General features: G+C 31.4%; 2 protein-coding genes across 3 annotated transcripts in view; one reads left to right on the top strand and one right to left on the bottom strand.

The window, feature by feature from the left end:
• The first annotated feature begins 255 nt into the window (after nt 1–255).
• Nucleotides 256–2,281, top strand: Rab39 (RAS oncogene family member Rab39). The gene is made up of 5 exons (XM_076396938.1): nt 256–653; nt 844–1,019; nt 1,076–1,199; nt 1,255–1,401; nt 1,455–2,281. The coding sequence occupies exons 1-5, from the start codon at nt 546–548 to the stop codon at nt 1,554–1,556; spliced, it is 657 nt and encodes a 218-aa protein (XP_076253053.1). The 5' UTR covers nt 256–545; the 3' UTR covers nt 1,557–2,281.
• A 723-nt stretch (nt 2,282–3,004) lies between these two features.
• Men (NADP-dependent malic enzyme) overlaps nt 3,005–18,909 on the bottom strand; it is a 52,023-nt gene continuing 36,118 nt past the window's right edge. For both annotated transcript variants that reach the window (XM_076396883.1, XM_076396882.1), the window contains exons 3-11: nt 6,924–7,082; nt 5,587–5,768; nt 5,297–5,529; nt 5,074–5,234; nt 4,204–4,351; nt 3,828–4,147; nt 3,567–3,737; nt 3,381–3,504; nt 3,005–3,321 (exon numbers count right to left, since the gene is read on the bottom strand). In XM_076396883.1, the coding sequence (XP_076252998.1) occupies nt 3,206–3,321; nt 3,381–3,504; nt 3,567–3,737; nt 3,828–4,147; nt 4,204–4,351; nt 5,074–5,234; nt 5,297–5,529; nt 5,587–5,768; nt 6,924–7,082 (1,614 nt within the window). In that variant the 3' untranslated portion in view covers nt 3,005–3,205. The remainder of the gene's footprint in view (nt 3,322–3,380; nt 3,505–3,566; nt 3,738–3,827; nt 4,148–4,203; nt 4,352–5,073; nt 5,235–5,296; nt 5,530–5,586; nt 5,769–6,923; nt 7,083–18,909) is intronic.

Here is an 18,909-nt window from a genome sequence, read left to right as displayed (position 1 = left end):
GTTAGCTTTACATTTCTTCATTACAGAAAGAAATTAGTGCTGAGTATAATCGTCAATTAATATTTTTGTTGAATGATTATTAACGATAATAACTAATCTTAATTATATATTAAAGTAAATTAAATTAAAATTATATCGTTTAAAATAAAATATTGAAGAGAAATATATAAGCCAATATCGTATGTTATATGTATACTATAACCTAAAAATAAAAATAACTTAATAATCGAAAACCTTCGATTGTATAATAATAACTGGGCAATGCATCTTATAATATATATAAAATAGGTTTATAATAGATTAAAATTCTAATATAATAAAAATCCTGATATTAAAATAGAATTGAAATTAGCTCATGTATTTAACATTTGCAGCATATTTTTTAAGTTGTTATAAAAGACAACCTTTGTTCCATGATAATAACATATTATCTGTCAAATTAGTCAACTTTGTCAGATAAACAGTCTGACAAGGTATAGTGTCTAAATAATGAAAGTAAATTAATATTTCGAAATAATTTCCCATACAAAAAGGAATGATTTAAAATGGTAGAGCCAATATTTGATTATCAGTTTCGTTTGATATTGATAGGTGATAGCACTGTTGGAAAAAGTTCTTTGTTAAAATATTTTACCGATGGGAAATTTGCTGAGGTAACTATTTGTTTTGATAGTACGCGTTATTTTATTGAAGCTAATTAATTATCCAGTTACTGCTTTGTTTATATTATAATTTTTGTCAATATTGTTATACAGACAGTACTTTACAGTATTTCCAATCGAATAATTTTTGGACACATGACTAGATTTCATTTTTTTGTCCTCTCTATAAATTCACCTTTAGCTTTCAGATCCAACTGTTGGTGTAGATTTTTTTGCAAGACTTATAGAGGTTAAGAATGGAACAAGAATTAAACTACAACTATGGGATACTGCAGGACAGGAGAGGTTTCGTTCAATAACCAAATCATATTATCGAAATTCAGTTGGAGCTTTATTAGTTTATGACATATGTAATAGGTATGTAAATATATGATAATTTGTGGGGCTGTTCTATATTATTCAATATTTCAAAGAACAAGTTTTGAAAATATACCCCAGTGGATGGTTGATGCAAGAAGACATATTGAACCTCATAGGCCAGTGTTCGCTTTAGTTGGTTGTAAAGCAGATTTAGTCAGCAATGGAGGACATAGAGAAGTATTTATTAGATTGGTTATATGGAATATTTAATAAACTACAAATATCATCTTAGGTATCTCAAGAAGAAGCTAAGTCATTTGCTGAGAAAAATGGTTTATTTAATATAGAAACATCTGCAAAAAATGGTATGAATGTTGAGGAAGCTTTTAAAGCTGTGACCCAAGAAGTATATAATAGAATCCAAACTGGAGAATATAAGGTAACACTAAAATTACATTTGAAACTATTTTATGAAACAAAGAATTATTTTAGGTAGAGGATGGATGGGATGGTATAAAGACCGGTTTTGCTAGACCCAATGGACTAGATTTTAATTTGGTTGAAGCAGAGCCAGCGAAAACATCTTGTTGTTAAAACATAATTTATTGTCAACCAAAAATGTGTACAAATAGTATGCAATTTGATTTTTATGTTTATATAATGATTTTAACTGAATAGTATTAATGATACTATTAGTTGCGATAGGTTTTATATAAGACTAGTTCCTCGATTGAAAACCATTTTATGTTTATTAAGATGTATATGTTATATCAGATTTAAATGTTTTTATAAAAATTGTTTCATTTGAATTCTGTTTTAGCTTTTAAATTTAACTGCACATATTCACCTGTAGTATTTAATTGTATTTCAATGTTAAATATTTTAGTATGGTATAGCTTTGAACAAGGCATATTTATTTTTATTTTATTAAATAATATGAAAAATTTTTGTAACTATACAACTCATATATATATTGAAAATGATTTTTATGTAATTGAGTGAAAATCTGTGCAGTTGTGATTATTGATTCTATTAACCAAATCTAAAAATATTTGACTGAATTTACCTAGTCTGTTTTACATTTTGATATGACCCGAAATTTTAGCTTGCCCTTGTAAACAATTCGAACAAAAATATACTATACCTTTGATATGCAGTTTTTAATATTGTAATATAGAAAATAAAAGCATCTAGTCTTTGGGGTGGTTATAATAATACTCAGCAAAAGTAGTTCACAAAGAAATGTGTAATCAATCTCTTGTACATATTTGAATAGTTAAAAATGTATGTAGAGGACTAATAAACTTTTAATTACATTATATTGTAGTTTTTTATAAAAATGTCTTGTTTTATTGTAAACATTTTGTTACAATTCAATGTCTAAAAACAATAAAACAATCGTTACACTCAAAACAACTATCAATATTTTGGTAACAGGAAAAAAGTATACGCCTAATATACATTCGAAGTACCAACCTGCAAAGTCATTGTCAAAAATTGACATCAATAGTTAAATATTAAATTTCAGTGATTTTAGTGCCTAGTATTTAAATAATATGAAATAATTATGGAATTCTGTATGTTTAATACATGTAAATTATCTTATTATAGTTATCTCATTAAACAGTCACGCCATAAGATACTAAAAACTTTATATAAACAGTTAATAAAAATATTTAATTTGCCTTTTTGTACATAGGAAATTACTAACTGGGCATTGCATTATGAGATAAAAATAACGATAATATCTTGAGTAGTGATGTTTTGAACCATATGAGTATAATTGTTCAGATTATTTATCATTATTAATTATTTTATGCTATACTGAGTGAATTTTAAAAACACGTAAATGTCTGCAGTATTATTTCTAAAATATTTGAGTGTTTCCAGCTTGCTTATTATTAAAAAATTGAAAATGTTACAGTCGTAGTTAACCAAATATTTTGATATTTTGTTTCGTTTTAATACCGTCATGGTTGGATATAACGTTGTTTACGTCATAATTCATGTTTGCAAGGGTGGGTCAAATAATAACAACCGAACATTGAACAGAAATATATTAATTTTACAAAATCAAAATAATAAAACTAAGTTAATGATAATTTAGACATATGAAAGGTATTTTTGTGACTTCCACCTAAACCTAAATGTAAGGTCTGTATACAAAACAGATCATTAACGATGCCATATTAAAAACGTCGTGTATTACGTTATCACAAAAAAGAAGCTACATAATAAGAACTTTACAACTTTGGGAATGAATATACACTTGGTATTGCAGGAACGTAATCGGAGTTGTACATCTGGGCGCGTACGAATGCCTCTTTGTCCTCAGGTTCAGGGAAAACTGATGCACTTCCTAAAATTATTTTTATCGTTAAACGCATTAATTATTTCTTGGTGCGACTGTGTAATTACCGTTTTTATAGGCATATTCCACGAGATTTGTAGCAATTCGAACTGAGCATTCGGTAATTTTGGATAATGGTGGGTAGATGCTTCCTTGGTCAAGATCCTCTTCAGTTACCAAGCTTGCCAGAGCCTATAGTTAACGTTGTAGTTAATTAAATTCGCATAATTATCAAGTAATTGAATTAATCCTACCTCAGCTGCCATCAGGAAATGTTCCTCTCCAATAGTTTTGATACCAGCACATACTGCACCCAATCCAACGCCTGGGAAAATATATGCATTGTTGCCTTGTCCAGGAACTAAAGTCTTTCCGTTAATTGTAACTGGGTCGAACGGACTTCCACTGGCAAACACACAGGTTCCCTATTAAAGAAATTTGTTGTAGGAACTTAGAAGAGTACTTCGAAGATTACCGTATACTTATTGAACAATCTGCTATGTATCCGTACTTACATTGGTGGCCTTATAAGCTTGCTCTGCCGTACATTCAGCTTTATGCGTCGGATTACTCAAGGCGAAGATCACGGGTTGCTTGTTGTTTTTCGCCATCTCCAGAAGGATTTCTTCGGTGAAAGCACCGCCAATGGCAGCCGCGCCAATCAGAATCGAGGGTTTAAGTAGTTTTACCACTTCCGTCAATGTTCTGACGGGTGCGTGATTCTGTGCGTAGTGGGCCTTGTGTCCCGAGATTCCTCCTTCGGGACGATCCTTCACGATCAATCCCTTGGAATCTACCATCCAGATTTTGCCGCGAGCTTCGGATTCACTCGTTCCTGAAATATTATAGGAGTTTATAACACTTCTTAATAAATAATAATGTATAACTCACCTTCCGCAACCATTGCCATAGTACATAGTTGAGCAATACCCAAGTTGGCTTCACCGGCTCCTTGGAAGACCAGCACGTTATCGCTGAGTTTCTTCTTAGTCAGTTTCAATGATGCAAGGAGTCCAGCTACAGCAACACTGGCAGTTCCCTAAAAAAAATTTATTGATAAATATTTATCTTTTATTTTATAGTCTATTTTTATTATGTATTTGTTTTTGATAATTTTTGTTGTTCCTAGTAGAGTTCTTAATATAATATTGTTCTTTCTTATAATGTTAATTGTTATATGAAACAAAATTGAACTGTTTTAAAAAAGATTGTATACAAACAAATGTCTTTTAACGGTCATCCTAACATTTTTCTTGTTTTTAGAAAATTGGCAGAGTTTTTTGAAGAAACCGTTTTATTTTGAGTCGTTACAAATATGTATTACTTTTTCTGTGAAATGTTGAGCTGTACAGCGACAAACTGAGCAATATTTGTTGAGAATGGGCAGGCAACCCGCATTGCTATATATGTAGTATTAACCTATTTGAACTTGTGCAGCGCTCTATTTGAATATTTAAAACTAATATCCCACACTATATCATTATGTTCTTGATAATTGAGAGAATTGAAGTTAGTGTCAGTTTCAGGTAACTTTTTGTAACTCACTGGAATTATCATGCGTATTGTTTGTTATACAGTATAGAATAATACACCAATTCGGCAAAAGATGGCATCATAGATAAATAAAAAATTATTGGCTTAAAATCAGTTTATGGGAAACTAAGTCCTACGAATCTAGATTGAGAAAACCCCTAACTCTGGATTCCCATTAAAATTTTATATAATAATTGTGTAGTCCTAGGATTTTGTAAAGAAACTTACTTGAATATCATCATTGAAAGTACAATACGAATTTCTATATCTTTCCAACAAACGGAAAGCGTTAGAATTGCCGAAATCTTCGAACTGTATCAGACAGTTTTGACCATATCGTTTAACTACAGCCTGCATGAATTCTTCTATTAAATCATCATAATCTTGTCCTAAATTCAAAACGAAATTATTAGTTTTGAACATGTATACCGTACTAGATATCAATACTAACCTCTTACTCGATTTTGTTTCAGTCCAATATACAGTGGGTCTTTTAAAAATTGTTCATTATTCGTACCTACGTCTATGGTCACTGGTAAACACTGATGTGGTTTGATCCCAGCTAAGGCAGTGTACAGAGATAATTTACCAATGGGTATGCCCATACCACAGGCGCCCAAGTCTCCTAATCCTAAGATACGTTCACCGTCAGTCACTACAATGACTCTAATATCAGTTTCAGGCCTGTAACAATACATACGTTAACATCAAGAATTTTGTGACAAATCGAAAATGTTTTACCAATTTTTAAGAACATCATATACATGTCCTTTGTCATAGATAGTAATGAACAGTCCCCTGGGTCTACGGAATATCAAACCGAAGTTCTGACACGCTAATCCAACGACTGGTGTGTACACTAACGGCATAATATCACTTAAGAACTCTTTAGCTACTCTGTAAAATAGTTTTTCATTTCGATCCTGGAAAAGAAAGAACAATTAAAATAAAATGTCATAAAACGGAAAATATATATTAATTAAAATATGTCTTAGTATAAGATAACAAGTCTTCCTATACCATTCAATACCATTTTTTCCAAGTCTAAAAATAATGGCGAAGGCGCGTGTGCATTGTTTTAAAAAATCATGTTAATAGTAATGATAATGTTCTGTGTTCTGATTTTAATATTAGTGGTCACATTTTCTAATATGATACACTTTAGAAGCAATTATTCAGTAATTACTAATTTTTTATATCATTAAAACAACTATTTAGACAATTATTTCGCTCACTTACTATGTGGTAAAAATAATATAATTTTGTGGAAAATAATTTCGGTTTATCTTAACAGATGACTTTAAAGTCTCTCGTATCTTCAGTGATACTTATTTAATGAAGCCATACTATAGCGTTTAAAAGGTATCAGTCCATATAATATTCTATATATGTAGTGTCATTCGGTTTCTTAGTAAAAAAAATGGATATTCTAGGCTATATTTGACATACTTTTTATGGTGATGAATGCTTTAGTGAATGCCAGTGCTGCGTAAAGCGGAAAGAAACTTTACAAATGATTGCAAAACCTGCATTGATGCCAAGAAAGGTTGTGCTAAGTATTTGGTAGGATTGAAGAACCTAGCCAAACTATCAATTCGACTCTTAACTGCCAAGAACTAATGTGAACGACATAGGCGATTAAGAGAAACGGTCAAAAATAATTAATAGGAAAGTTGTTGAGTTGTTCTCTATTACGACAACGCTGGAGTGGTCCATGCAAAAATTGAAAGATTGTCTGGGAAGTTTGGATGCATCCACCGTATAACCTGGATCTTGCTCTGTTTGACTATCATTTATTCTAAAAAAAATAAATTAACAGCGCAAAACCGGCGTACAAATCATATATTAGTGTTCGAAAGTTATATGAATATATTCCTGTGTTGTTCCCACCCATTATAATAATCTCTTTATCATTACAACATATTTGAGTGTTAATATGACGTCTAATCTAAGTTAAGTTATAATCAATTCAATTTGTTGACTATTGCACTTATCTCTGATTTATATATGTATCGATTAATTAATTTTCTTTATCAGTTATTCTGATAATCATTAAACCAATGCACTGAAATACTTACGAGAAGTCCCATCAGGAACAAGTGTTTGTTTAAGGGGTCTTCCAACCTGTCCAAACATAATTTACAATGTTGAACTTGTTCATCTTGGGTTTTCACTCTCGGAGGTAATAATCCGTGAATTCCCAACACCTGTCGTTCCTCGATACTGAATGCCAGACCCTGTAAAGAATAAAAATTAAATTATATTACGCCATTAAACAAAAAAAGCTTTTAGTTTAGTAATTGAAAACAATACGATAGAAGTAACATAATAGAATGATTGATGTTATTGTTTTTTAAGGCTAATTTATTTTAATTACTTGCTATCTCGGCCCTGCTATTAAATTTTTATGTAATCATAATAAAATTATCAGGAATTATGTATGCACAATATAGTTTATTGTTCTAAATGAAAACATAATTTTAACATTGGGTTTATGTATGTATATTTTCGTTACAAAAATATGATACTTTAATATCATCTACATTTTGTTATAATAATGTTTTTTAATTAGTTTTGGCACTATTTTCATTGTTTAAAGAATATTATGTTGCAAAGCTAACCTATAAATATGTTTTTTGCTTACAATTAACAGCTCAATTGAAAAGTCCCCGGCCTGACACATAGATGGCGCTACTAGAATTAAATCCATATGTTTCTTAGTTAGCCCTAACCCTCAAAAGATGCGTGTATAAATTTGACAGCTGTAATTTAACTCCAAATACAAAATATGTATTGGTATGTAGTGATAGTTATGACTTTAAAACAATAGATCGTGAACTAATTGATGATTCTTTCATGTGAATAATGCTCGTTAAGCTATATATTTTCATTAATCGCATTATACAACAGATAATTTATAATAGTAAAGTTTATGATCGATAATTGGCGATGATTACGTGATTTGCAATCGACGACTACTCGTACGTAATTAGGTATCTATTTTTCTTGGTTGGTCAAAACCAAAGTCCGATGGAAATCCGCACAATTTAACGTCGGAATCACAAAATATCGAGAATTTAGGAAGGGTATCTTAAATGGGCGCATGCGATACAGTGCTAGTTAGTTCATTAATTTGCCGCCAGGTGGCTTGAGGTATAAATTTAGTAGCAAAGCTGAAATTTGACACTTTCTGGTTTCAGAGGCCTATGTTAAAAAAGAAGAAGGATATTTTTGACTTTTTTGGTAATTTTATGCTTCCTATGGAAACAATTTGATTTATATACGAAGAATTTCGGTTTAATTTTTTTTGACAAAGCTTTTGTTGAAAGCGTTTCTGTTCGTTGCTGACAAAGCAAACTTAAAAAACTTATGAGCTTTCGTGTTAAATATTCTTATTTTGTTAACTGTGTTTTTATGGTCCTTTTTAAGTTAAAATGATTTGTTTAAATCTTAAGACATCTCGGGTGTTTCGTCCCTGTATGTAGTACCATTTCAAATAGAATACCCAGCTTTCCCAGGGATCCTGCTCTTTGTCAGAAATGGCTTTTAGTAATAAATAATGAAAACCTGATGGGAATCTCTTGTGAGGTCTTAAATTAGAGCAAAAGGGTTTGTAATGTACATTTTACACAGGATAACTACAAACCGAAATGTAGAAGAGCATTGTTTAACAGGGATACGGTTTCCAGTTGTTATTTAAATTGTAAGTCTTTTATAACGTTAATTGTATGTAACTGATTTGTAAAATATAATAAGCTTCTATTTTAGTTGTGGCATAGAAGAAGGAAAACATTAATCCAAATATGTTAGAAAATGTGAGTTGAACAGTGAAGTCTTTAAAGCCCGGCAGTATGATCGATGTAATTTGACAAAGCCAGAGACTTTTTTTACTTTGTTGATAAATGATATCTTGATGGTTCATTTTAATTCCCAGAATATGCACAAAACTTAACAAGCACTCCAATATTTTAAATCGCCAAATGCATGCATTTTGTAAAATGTTCAACTGTTTTGAGCATTCTGAACGAGACATAATTAAAAAGATAATAGTTAGATGTTGTTTGTTTTGGTGGACGAGAAAAGTGAACAGAATAGCAAAAGGCAAAAATGAAACATTTTTTTATCGTAATAACTAAATATAACACAGCTTATATGGATGATGTACTATTATATACTTACAATAAATACTCAAAATCAATAGTTTTCAACATATATATTATACTGTACTCTATATTTGGCAGAGTTATATTTAAGATAATATAAAATATTTCATATTCCTGTTTCATATTAAAAGTATAAGTTTTGTGTTAAATTTGTTATATTACATTTTAATGTATTGCTAGTACAATATATTCTAAGAGTTTTCCTTTTATATAATTGTAATGCAAATTTTACATATATTTAAATAAAATGTGTTTTTAAGCTTATATTGCATTTTTATTTATAAAATATTTTAAATTTCCCGCTACTCATATTGTCAGTTGCGCCACCTGGTGGCAAATGAATGCTAAACTTGTTCACAGGTAATATATAGGAGATACACTTCTAATTCCTCTGTGTTTTGTGCGTATGTGGTTCAGTGAAAGTCCGATTTAAGTCGAGTTTCGGATTATGGGTATACCGTACAGTGGCGTACAGCTTTCTTATTTGAGCATTTTATTTTAAAAGACTATATTTTAGTTTAAAACTAAAATATAACAGTTATAGAATATTTATGATTATACTTTGAAGATCGACAGGATCTACCATTTAGAAGGCAAATCAACTACCAATTAGAACTAGAATAATACTATTAAAATTTATTTTTTTTTGTTGAAAAATAATATACTTGTTAAAATTAAAAACAAAATATTTGTCTTTTACTTTATTCGTCTATTTTTGTTAAAAGCACTATCAATGTTTATAGCATCACACACATCTTACTCAATGGACAAGATAGCCAGAAGATTAGCCTTAAGTAGTCATTGTTGATCTCAAATAGTTTTTGATCAATTCCAATTTTGAAGAACTTTCATCACAGCTGGCATTGGTTATAGTAATTGTGGATAATATTTAGAGCGTTGTTATAATATTGAGCGTAGTATTGTAGCTTATTAAAATTATGCTTAATTTTTTTTAGCTTTGGGAACTTTCCACTGAAAACAGTCGAAACAGTCAATAATCAAAAAACTATCTAAGTCACTATCACCAAAGTCCAATGTTTGACGGCTTTTTTTTAATTCGTGAAGTCAGACGAAGATATACGAATCTTTTTCTGTATAAATTGTAAGAGAGGAAAGGACGGATATAATTGCTTGGAGCAGTTAATATTAAATGAGCTTATATTTTCCAGCGGTAGTATAAACGAGACGGAGATGTGTATATTCCTTGACGTACTAACTTCAAAAAAGAAAAGAAAAGAAAATTACTGAATACTATTAACATGCAATGAATAATTTCATTTTAAAGTAATCAAAGCAAACTACGAACAAAATCATTAAACTATAACATATATTACATCTAAATCTATATAAGCTTAAATTCAGCATATTTTTGTTAAGGTCGCGGCTAGGACGACAGTCAGAATGTTAAAAATCAGTCGAATGAAACTAGTAGAACCGAAAATTGTAACTAAAAGTACATGACTGAAACACTCGATAGTAAATAGTAATAAAATCAGACCGAAAATAGCGACTGAAACAGTCACTAGTAAAAAATAGTAAAATCAGTCGAACCAAAAATAGCGACTGAAACATTCGATAATAAAAAGTAGTCAATTACTAAACAGTCGATAGTCAGTTTCCGTCGAAAGTTCCCAACGCTAATTTTTTTTACAACTATTTTAATTTAAAACACAAAATACAAATTATAAAATATAGTCAGGTTATATTTATAGAACTTATACAACCCAGCCTACTCAGTAAAAGAAGAATTTCCTTGCATCATCATTTCATCCAAAAATGTCTTGTTGAAGAATAAATAAAACCTATTAATGAAAAAAATATTTTTACAGATTAGAAAGTTGTGTTATAATACCAAGTGGTTCACACATAATTTTTGAATAAATAAAAACATTTCATTTGAATTTTAGTATTGACTTTTTTATGCAAATTTTGATTTATAAATATTGGATTGAAAATATTGCTATGGCTACATTTGTTGATGACACTGCGATATTTGCTACTGAAGACAATAGCGAAGAACTAGAAAAATGGAGAATAAAAGAGGTAAGTAAATCAGAAAAGATAAAAGAAGTAAACTATCTTGGAATGAATCTTGACGCAAAACTTCGTTGGAAGGAACACAACTAAAATAAAAGAAAATCCGTCGTCACTCTCGTCCCCACTACTCTACGCCACTGATATTGTAACAGAATGAGACTGTTTCTTAAGAAAGCGTTTTCAATTGTTATGTAAATAAATAATGCTTAATCGTAAAAAGCGATAGCTATCAGATGTTCCAAAATTGTATGAGAAACTAAAAGTATATTTTGTATAATATGTTAACTTTACCCTTCCAAAGATATCCCAGAAATTATCCTGTAGAGGTATCCTTCGTCCAACTCTGGGCACTATAGTCCACCAATTATCCGTCATAATTTTTTTTTTGGTTTTTTCGAAAGCAGTTCAGATACATGACTGATAGAGGTGGCAGGGAAGGCTGGGGCACTACCACAGTTCCTAAATCGGTCGATCGATATCATTATTTTTGGGTTTCACGCGATATTATACAAAGGTTTGCGGGAATTCAGGGACATCGTATCGCCGGTCTTTTCCTTGTATAGTGGATTAACGGTAATCGCTGATTCATGGTGTCAAACTTTTACGTTATTTCCTTAATTGTTTCGTAAAATTCGTGGAGCTCGTAATACGTGATCAACTTAACGTATGTAATTAAACGTTATATATATTAGGTGCGTGTTATAGAAGGATCACTAAAAGAATAAAGTTTGTTCTGCAATAATTTGCTGTTCTAGTTGCTCAAGCTTTTGATAAAGTTAAAAAAGACTTCTGCCTGACTAATGTTTAAAAATTTTAACAGGTCAATTGAAAAATCCTCGGCCTACCATAGTAAAACATATTTTTTTAGTACGATTTGTCCTTTGCTTCAAAAGAGGCCTCAGTTTCGGCGATCATCGCATTCGACGAAAATTTTTTCCCAGCAGGCATTCTTTTGAGATCTGAAAACAGATCTGAAGAATACGGTAGGTGAGGAAGCAATTCGAGCCCCAATTCATGGATTTTTGCCATTGTTTTCACTGACTTGTGACACGGTGCATTGTCTTGGTGAAGCAACATTTTCTTTTTCTTCAAATGCGGCTGTTTTTCAGCTATTTCATCCTTCAAACGGTTCAATAACACTATGTAATAGTCGCTGCTGATGGTCCTTCCTTTTTTGAGGTAGACAATGAAAATTATTCCATGCGCACACCAAAATACAGATGCCATAACCTTGTCAGCCGACTGTTACATTTTCCCACGCTTTGGAGCGGGTTCATCGTATGAAGTTCACTCAGTTGACTGTCGATTGGACTTAGGAATGGATTAGGATGGTGCCATGTTTTATTCATTGTCACATATCGATGCAAAAACTCGGGTTTATTATGCTTGATCATATTCAAACACTGCTCCGAATCATCAACTCGTCATTATTTTTGGTCAAAAGTGAGCTCGCGTGGTACCCACTTTGCACAGAGCTTTCTCATACCCAAATATTCGTGAATGATATGATGTACACGTTCAGACGATATCTTTAAGAGTGTCTGATGTTTCATTCAATTTCACCACGTCTAAACTTAGCATACCAATCCTTGATGATTGATTTTCCTGGGGCAGTGTCCGGAAACTGGGCATCAAACCAAGTTTTTGCTTCAACTGTATTTTTTCCCTTCAAAGAGCAATATCTTATCAACACGCGAAATTCCTTTTTATCCATTTTTTTCACAATAACAAAAGTTGCTTCACTCAAAATGCTATAATTCACAAACTAATAATATATATGGATATAATTCTAGTAGCGCCATCTATGTGTCAGGCCGGAAACTTTTCAATTGACCTGTTATAACTGACGAATATTTCAAAGTCAAACAAGAAGATGCCTACTTTGACTTGAGGAAAATACAAGAAGGAATGCCACAGGGAAGTGTTTGGGACATTTATCTGATGTACGTTCGGTATTAGTCTGGCGGATGACACTGCAATTCTATTCAATAGAGATAACAACATTGAATAAACAAAGAATAAATTAGTGCATAGAGATTTCCCCAACAAACGAATCAAGCACAATGTATAAATCAGCAAGTAACAACAGAATCAAGCACAATGTATAAATCAGCAAGTAGTCCTGTATGGAAATACGGACAAATATCTTAGGACGACCCTTGATGTTAAAGTCAGGTGTGGGATACATGTTAGAAAAAATTCAACTGCGTCAGTATATAATAAGCTTTTGCTTTACCAACAAGTTTTAAAATAAGTGGAATTCAACTCTAAGGATGTACCAGACAAAGCAAGAGAAATATCATACAAATATTCCAAAATAAGGTACTGGGAGGTACTCTTGATGCTCCATGGGACATTCGTAATGACAATCTGCATAAGGAAGTGAAGGTAGAAACTGTCGAAAACGTTATCAGAGACTATGCCTAAAGACATTAGAAAGGCTCCATCAGAACATCAATGTTGAGGTTCTCCAGCTCCTAGGTAATGATGGCTTGGTCAGAAGATTAAAGGTAAAACCATTTGAATCAGTTCAGTGAAGTTAAAAAATTTCCTTTGTACTCGTTGGAACTCGTTTTCTCGCCGGTTCTCCAATATGGCGGAATGTATCTTGTGTAATTTTGATGTTAATGTCAGTAGAATAAAATGAGATGTATCAAATCAGAACATTGTGTACTTATGCCAGCTAATTATTATAATTAAATGTGAATAATAGAAATATATAAATGGTAATGATAGGCACTTTAATTTTGTATTAGTAGATTCATTTAATACTAGTAGCGTTATTTATTAGATATCATTAACGCATAAACTATTAAGTTACATATACTTAATTGATTAATTGAGGTTTTTCAAAATTCTAAAGTACACGATAACATATAATTTTAATAATTACAGGCTTTAACCTCGAGTGAAATCAAGATAGTTTTAAAATAAGTATAAATAAAATTACATTTTCTCATATCTTTAAATTACATTACCTATTTTTATAAATATATAACATGTAGACTTATTAAAATTAGAATGGGTTTTATGATATCCTATAAAAATCCGATATACTTTCAATAATATGCAAAAAAATCCATCTCGCACGTCTAGAACTAGCCCATAACCTTACAATTCAACACCTCGACCGTTCGCTGTTTTCTTCCTTAAGTTTTGATCTGCGACAGTGCGAAATCCTTTGTTAGTCATCGTTCGCCTTGATCTATTGATTTTAACGCAGAAATTCTACCCTTTTGTAAATGAAAGGATATTCTAATTCCTGCTTATTCGAAAGTAGAATGAAGGTCGTTGAAATCACTAAAATCATAGAACAATACGTTCCTATATTTTTTACAACTCTGTATTTTATAATGTTAGGTAAGTAGTTACGATTAAATTAGATTCATATATCATTATAATATGATATCATCAACGTAAGTTACATAAAATAACACTAATTATTAAAAATAGAAACTCGCTACGAGTTACCATATCATTCAAGACAAAAAGTGATGTAATAGGTTAATATTTTATCCTATAATTTATATAATTAAGAAAAAATAATGAAATATAAATGGCTTGGTTTTCGCGTCTTGTAATTTATCCTCCGCTTCGATTAAAGTCAACATTTCAAGTATACTAAACACGGCTATATCACACTTTTGGCCAAATTTCAGTTCAGGCAAAGTTCAATGTCTGTTTTGGTAAAAAAAACTCAAAGTTCGAGTTCTATATGCAAATCTAATAATATATAACGTATATATGGAATATATCATAATATTTATGGCGCAGATTATTTGTTTGATTTGTTTTTATGTGATTAAGCATTTTTGAGTCACCTTTATCTTGGTTAAAAAACAATTGCCAGCGCATACGTTGATATGATGATAATTGTGTAGTCCATATCAATTATTTGAGTTTTTTTTTGTATTATATTAGAAACTAATTAGTTTTAATGCCCTTATTATCTCTCATTTTAATGTTAATGTAATGCTTTATAACATTATTCTGCAAGGAATGACATTATTAGTTGTATTTGATATATTCCCATGTACATTTCGATGAAAAAATCTCATTCCTTGTAAGTCCCGAAGAAGTATGATTAACTAAATGTACCCATCCTCAGTTCACAAAATGGAAATTTTTGGATATGATTTGACTGTTGAAGTTTGTTATATTAATATATCATATCTCAGGTGTGATATTTGGCATGAGTAGTTGAAAGGTGGTGATTTGATGTGCAATGACATGCAAAATTTCAAAAAACAACAAGTGCGGCTGAAAGTTGATAAATAATTTCAAGAATTTGATGAAATAGAGGGAAAATATCTATGAATTGTCTCTAGATTCACTATTCCAGTTTGTGTTCTTCAAAGGCAAGAGGCTCTTTCTTTTCTTCTGTGGGATTATCTGTAGAACATATAATAGAAGATTCATGATAGCTGTTTCTGACAAATATTGCTACAAAACTGTATCATATTTTACAAATGACACTGTGCAAATCCATTTCATTGTGAAAATACCTAGGACTGGGTCCTTTCATAGATAGACTCAAACGATACATCGTTCTTTCGAAATGGAATCCGTAAATTGTCTGAAATGTGGAAAAAGTAGCTGTTATCCATAGACGGTACATTGAATAAAATACATTGTGCCGATTTCTCACAATAAATCGTCAAATAAAAAAAGCTTTAAAACCAATTTATATACCTAATAGTTATGGTCGATATTTTTTTAAAATAACATCATATTTATTTTAGATACTTCGGAATAATTATCGTGCAATACTTATCACAGAAAACTGTAAAAAAGATTATATTGCAGAGTAAACGCTCACTCAGTGGCACCAATTTATTTGTTGAAAAAGTTCCCATTCCATGGCTCATATTTCACGCTATTCATGTGTGTTAGGTTAGGGTCAATATCAGGAGAATGTTTTCATTTCACTTTCAATTAAAGTGTTATAGTATGATTAACACGTAAATCCCGCTGTTATATCTTGAACAATAGTATTTTTCCTCGAAAATAAACACTTTCTAATCTTTACCATTCATATTGTTCTTATCTTTAGTGATATATCTTGGAGAACATGTGTTAATAATCCTTATACGTAATATTTCAAAATCATACCACAATTATTTTATATTACAATCATTTTTAAAGGTTATTCATTACCTGTATAATTTTTATATACGTACACGGTATGATATAACTCACTATTGTCTATAATTTTAGTTTTTCTCCAGTGAATGTTTATTAGTACATTAAGTCAAATGCTTGCTTGTGACGCCTAATATTTCTGAAAGTTGTTTTACTACACGTTTTGAGTTCGGACATATCATGCACAATTCGAAAGCGATCTTTTAATGTTTCCTAATCTGGCGCTACAAGAACTAAATTCATATGTTTTTTTAGTAAGCTCACTTTTGACCAAAAACAACGAGTTGATGATTCGGAGCACTGTTTGAAGAGGACCAAGCGTAATAAACCAGAGTTTTTGCGTCGATATGTGACAATGGATGAAACATGGCTCCATCATTTCACTCCGAAGTCCAATCGGCAGTCATCCGAGAGGACTGCACATGATGAACCCGCTCCAAAGCGTGGGAAAACGCAACAGTCGGCTGGCAAGATTATGGTGTCTGTATCTTGGGATGCGCATGGAATAATTTTCATTGACTACTTTGAAAAAGGAAGGACCATCAACAGCAACTGTTACATAGCGTTATTGGACCGTTTGAAGGACGAAATTGTCGAAAAACGGCCGCATTTGAAAAAAAAAAGAAAGTGCTGCTTCACCAAAACAATAGACCGTATCACAAGTCAGTGAAAACGATGGCACAAATCCATGAACTGGGCTTGGAATTGCTTCCTCATCCACCGTATTCTCCAGATCTGCCCCCCGCGACTATTTCCTCTTCTCAGATCTCAAAATAATGCTCGCTGGGAAGAAATTTTCGTCGAATGAAGGTGATCGCCGAAACTGAGGCTTATTTTGAAGCAAAGGACAAATCGTACTACAAAAATGGTATCGAAAAGTTGGTCGCTATAGTAAGTGTATCACCCTTGAAGGGAATTATGTTGAATAAAAACTAATCTTTCCAAAAAAATGTGTTTTACTGTGATAGGTCGGGGACTTTTCAATTGACCTGTTACTTATATTGTATCATTACTATAGTATGATTTCACGTTTCTTTTATTGCGGCTACGCAATTTATATATATTTTTCCTTTTTATAGGTCAAGTATCCGCCAACGCGGTATTTTTGTTAGAGATATAAAACAAAAATAGCCAATATATTAATTTTAAGGTCAATAGCATGTGAAGAATACCGATATTTCCCTCGAAATTACGTTAATATCTTATTATCAAATAATTATTAAACCATATTTTACCAATATTTGTAATGAATTAATAAATTAATTAATAACAATTAGTACTAATATCCTACAATAATTAAATTACCTTTATCATTTAAAGCAACTAGTCAAGAACCGAAATAAAATCAAATTAACCATGACCATTTGATCAAGGTAGGCAAGGCGATCAAGATAGTAATTTAATGATATACTGTTATATCTTTTATTTTTGTATTATTTACTGAATTAACATCAGAAGTATTTTCAAATAAAATAAAGTCGTGTAATGAATTAGCTGTTAATTAATATTGAGGGTTCTATAGTAGAATGTGTAAGTTAACATGTCAATTGAAAAGTCCCCGGCCTGACATATAGATGGCGCTACTAGATTTAAATCCATATGTTTTTTTAGATAGCCCTAATCTTCAAAAGATGCGTGTATAAATTTAACAGCTGTCGGATCATTGGTTTGTGAATTATAGCATTTTGAGTGAAGCAACTTTTGTTATTGTGAAAAAAAAATAGTTAAATACGAATTTCGCGTGTTGATAAAATATTGATTTTTGAAGGGGAAAAATACAGTTGAAGCAAAAACTTGGGCTTCGAATTGCTTCTTCATCCACCGTATTCTCCAGATCTGCCCCCAGCGACTATTTCCTGTTCTCCGATCTCAAAAGAATGCTCGCTGTAGTAGCAGTTAAACTGTTGCTTAAGTTTGAGTTTAGACCTGAACATGAAAAACATCATTCACATTTCCATTCTTCATCACATTTCGAAAGTAAAATAAATGGTAATCAGATGATGCTATATCTGGTGAATACGCTGGGTGTTGCTGAACTTCTCGTTCGAACTGCTACAGAGCTATGGAGATTAGATGTAATAGTTCGATTCGGGTTTAGACGTTGACTTCTTATCGCCAGCCATAATGGGTCAGAAGATTTCTTTACCTCCATTTCGACCTTTCTTATCGCATCTAAATAACTATTAAGCTGTTTGAAAGTTCGTATTCATTTCATAATTTCATTGCTTATTCATTGTTTTCGAACTTTTTGGTCCTCTAGGCCATTATTCTTCATCACTGACATCAAAGTCACCACTTTTACTCACATAAGTTTCTGAAATTGTTTAATGATCTTCGGTAGCACTTTTGTTCAAATCATACAACAAAAGTAATGAATGCCGAAAACGTACTTTTGAGAATTCCATGATTAGAGTCAGTAAAGTCACTGTATATACTGAAGAACTCAACAATACTAGATGGAAAACTTACGAAATTTGGAATATTTTATAAAGAGAAATGTCAAAACTATGGAGCTTAACAGTTAGGTTAGGTTGTTTACGTTGATACTTATTTCCACCATCAACAAATGTCGCTGATCAAAATACAGGCAAGCATATAATTGAAACAAAATTACAGTCATATTTAAATTTACAAAAAATCCTTCGTTCTTATAACTTTATTAAAATGGACAGTAATTGTAACAATTGAGATGACCAAATGGTACAAACAATTCGGGACGTCG

Source organism: Rhynchophorus ferrugineus, unplaced genomic scaffold (assembly GCF_030347505.1).
Source record: "Rhynchophorus ferrugineus isolate W39M unplaced genomic scaffold, kcgeb_rfMv2 rfM2, whole genome shotgun sequence".
In the NCBI taxonomy this organism is placed as follows: domain Eukaryota; kingdom Metazoa; phylum Arthropoda; class Insecta; order Coleoptera; family Curculionidae; genus Rhynchophorus; species Rhynchophorus ferrugineus.
The sequence above is the reverse complement of the archived record's forward strand: the minus strand, read 5'-3'. Positions and strand labels throughout refer to the sequence as shown.

Bases quoted from the DNA above. Each gene is read 5' to 3' on its own strand.
- Rab39 (XM_076396938.1), top strand. From the start codon at position 546: ATGGTAGAGCCAATATTTGATTATCAGTTTCGTTTGATATTGATAGGT. The intron at 1,020-1,075 runs GTATGTAAATAT...AATATTTCAAAG, and splicing joins GTTTATGACATATGTAATAG to AACAAGTTTTGAAAATATAC. The intron at 1,402-1,454 runs GTAACACTAAAA...GAATTATTTTAG, and splicing joins TCCAAACTGGAGAATATAAG to GTAGAGGATGGATGGGATGG.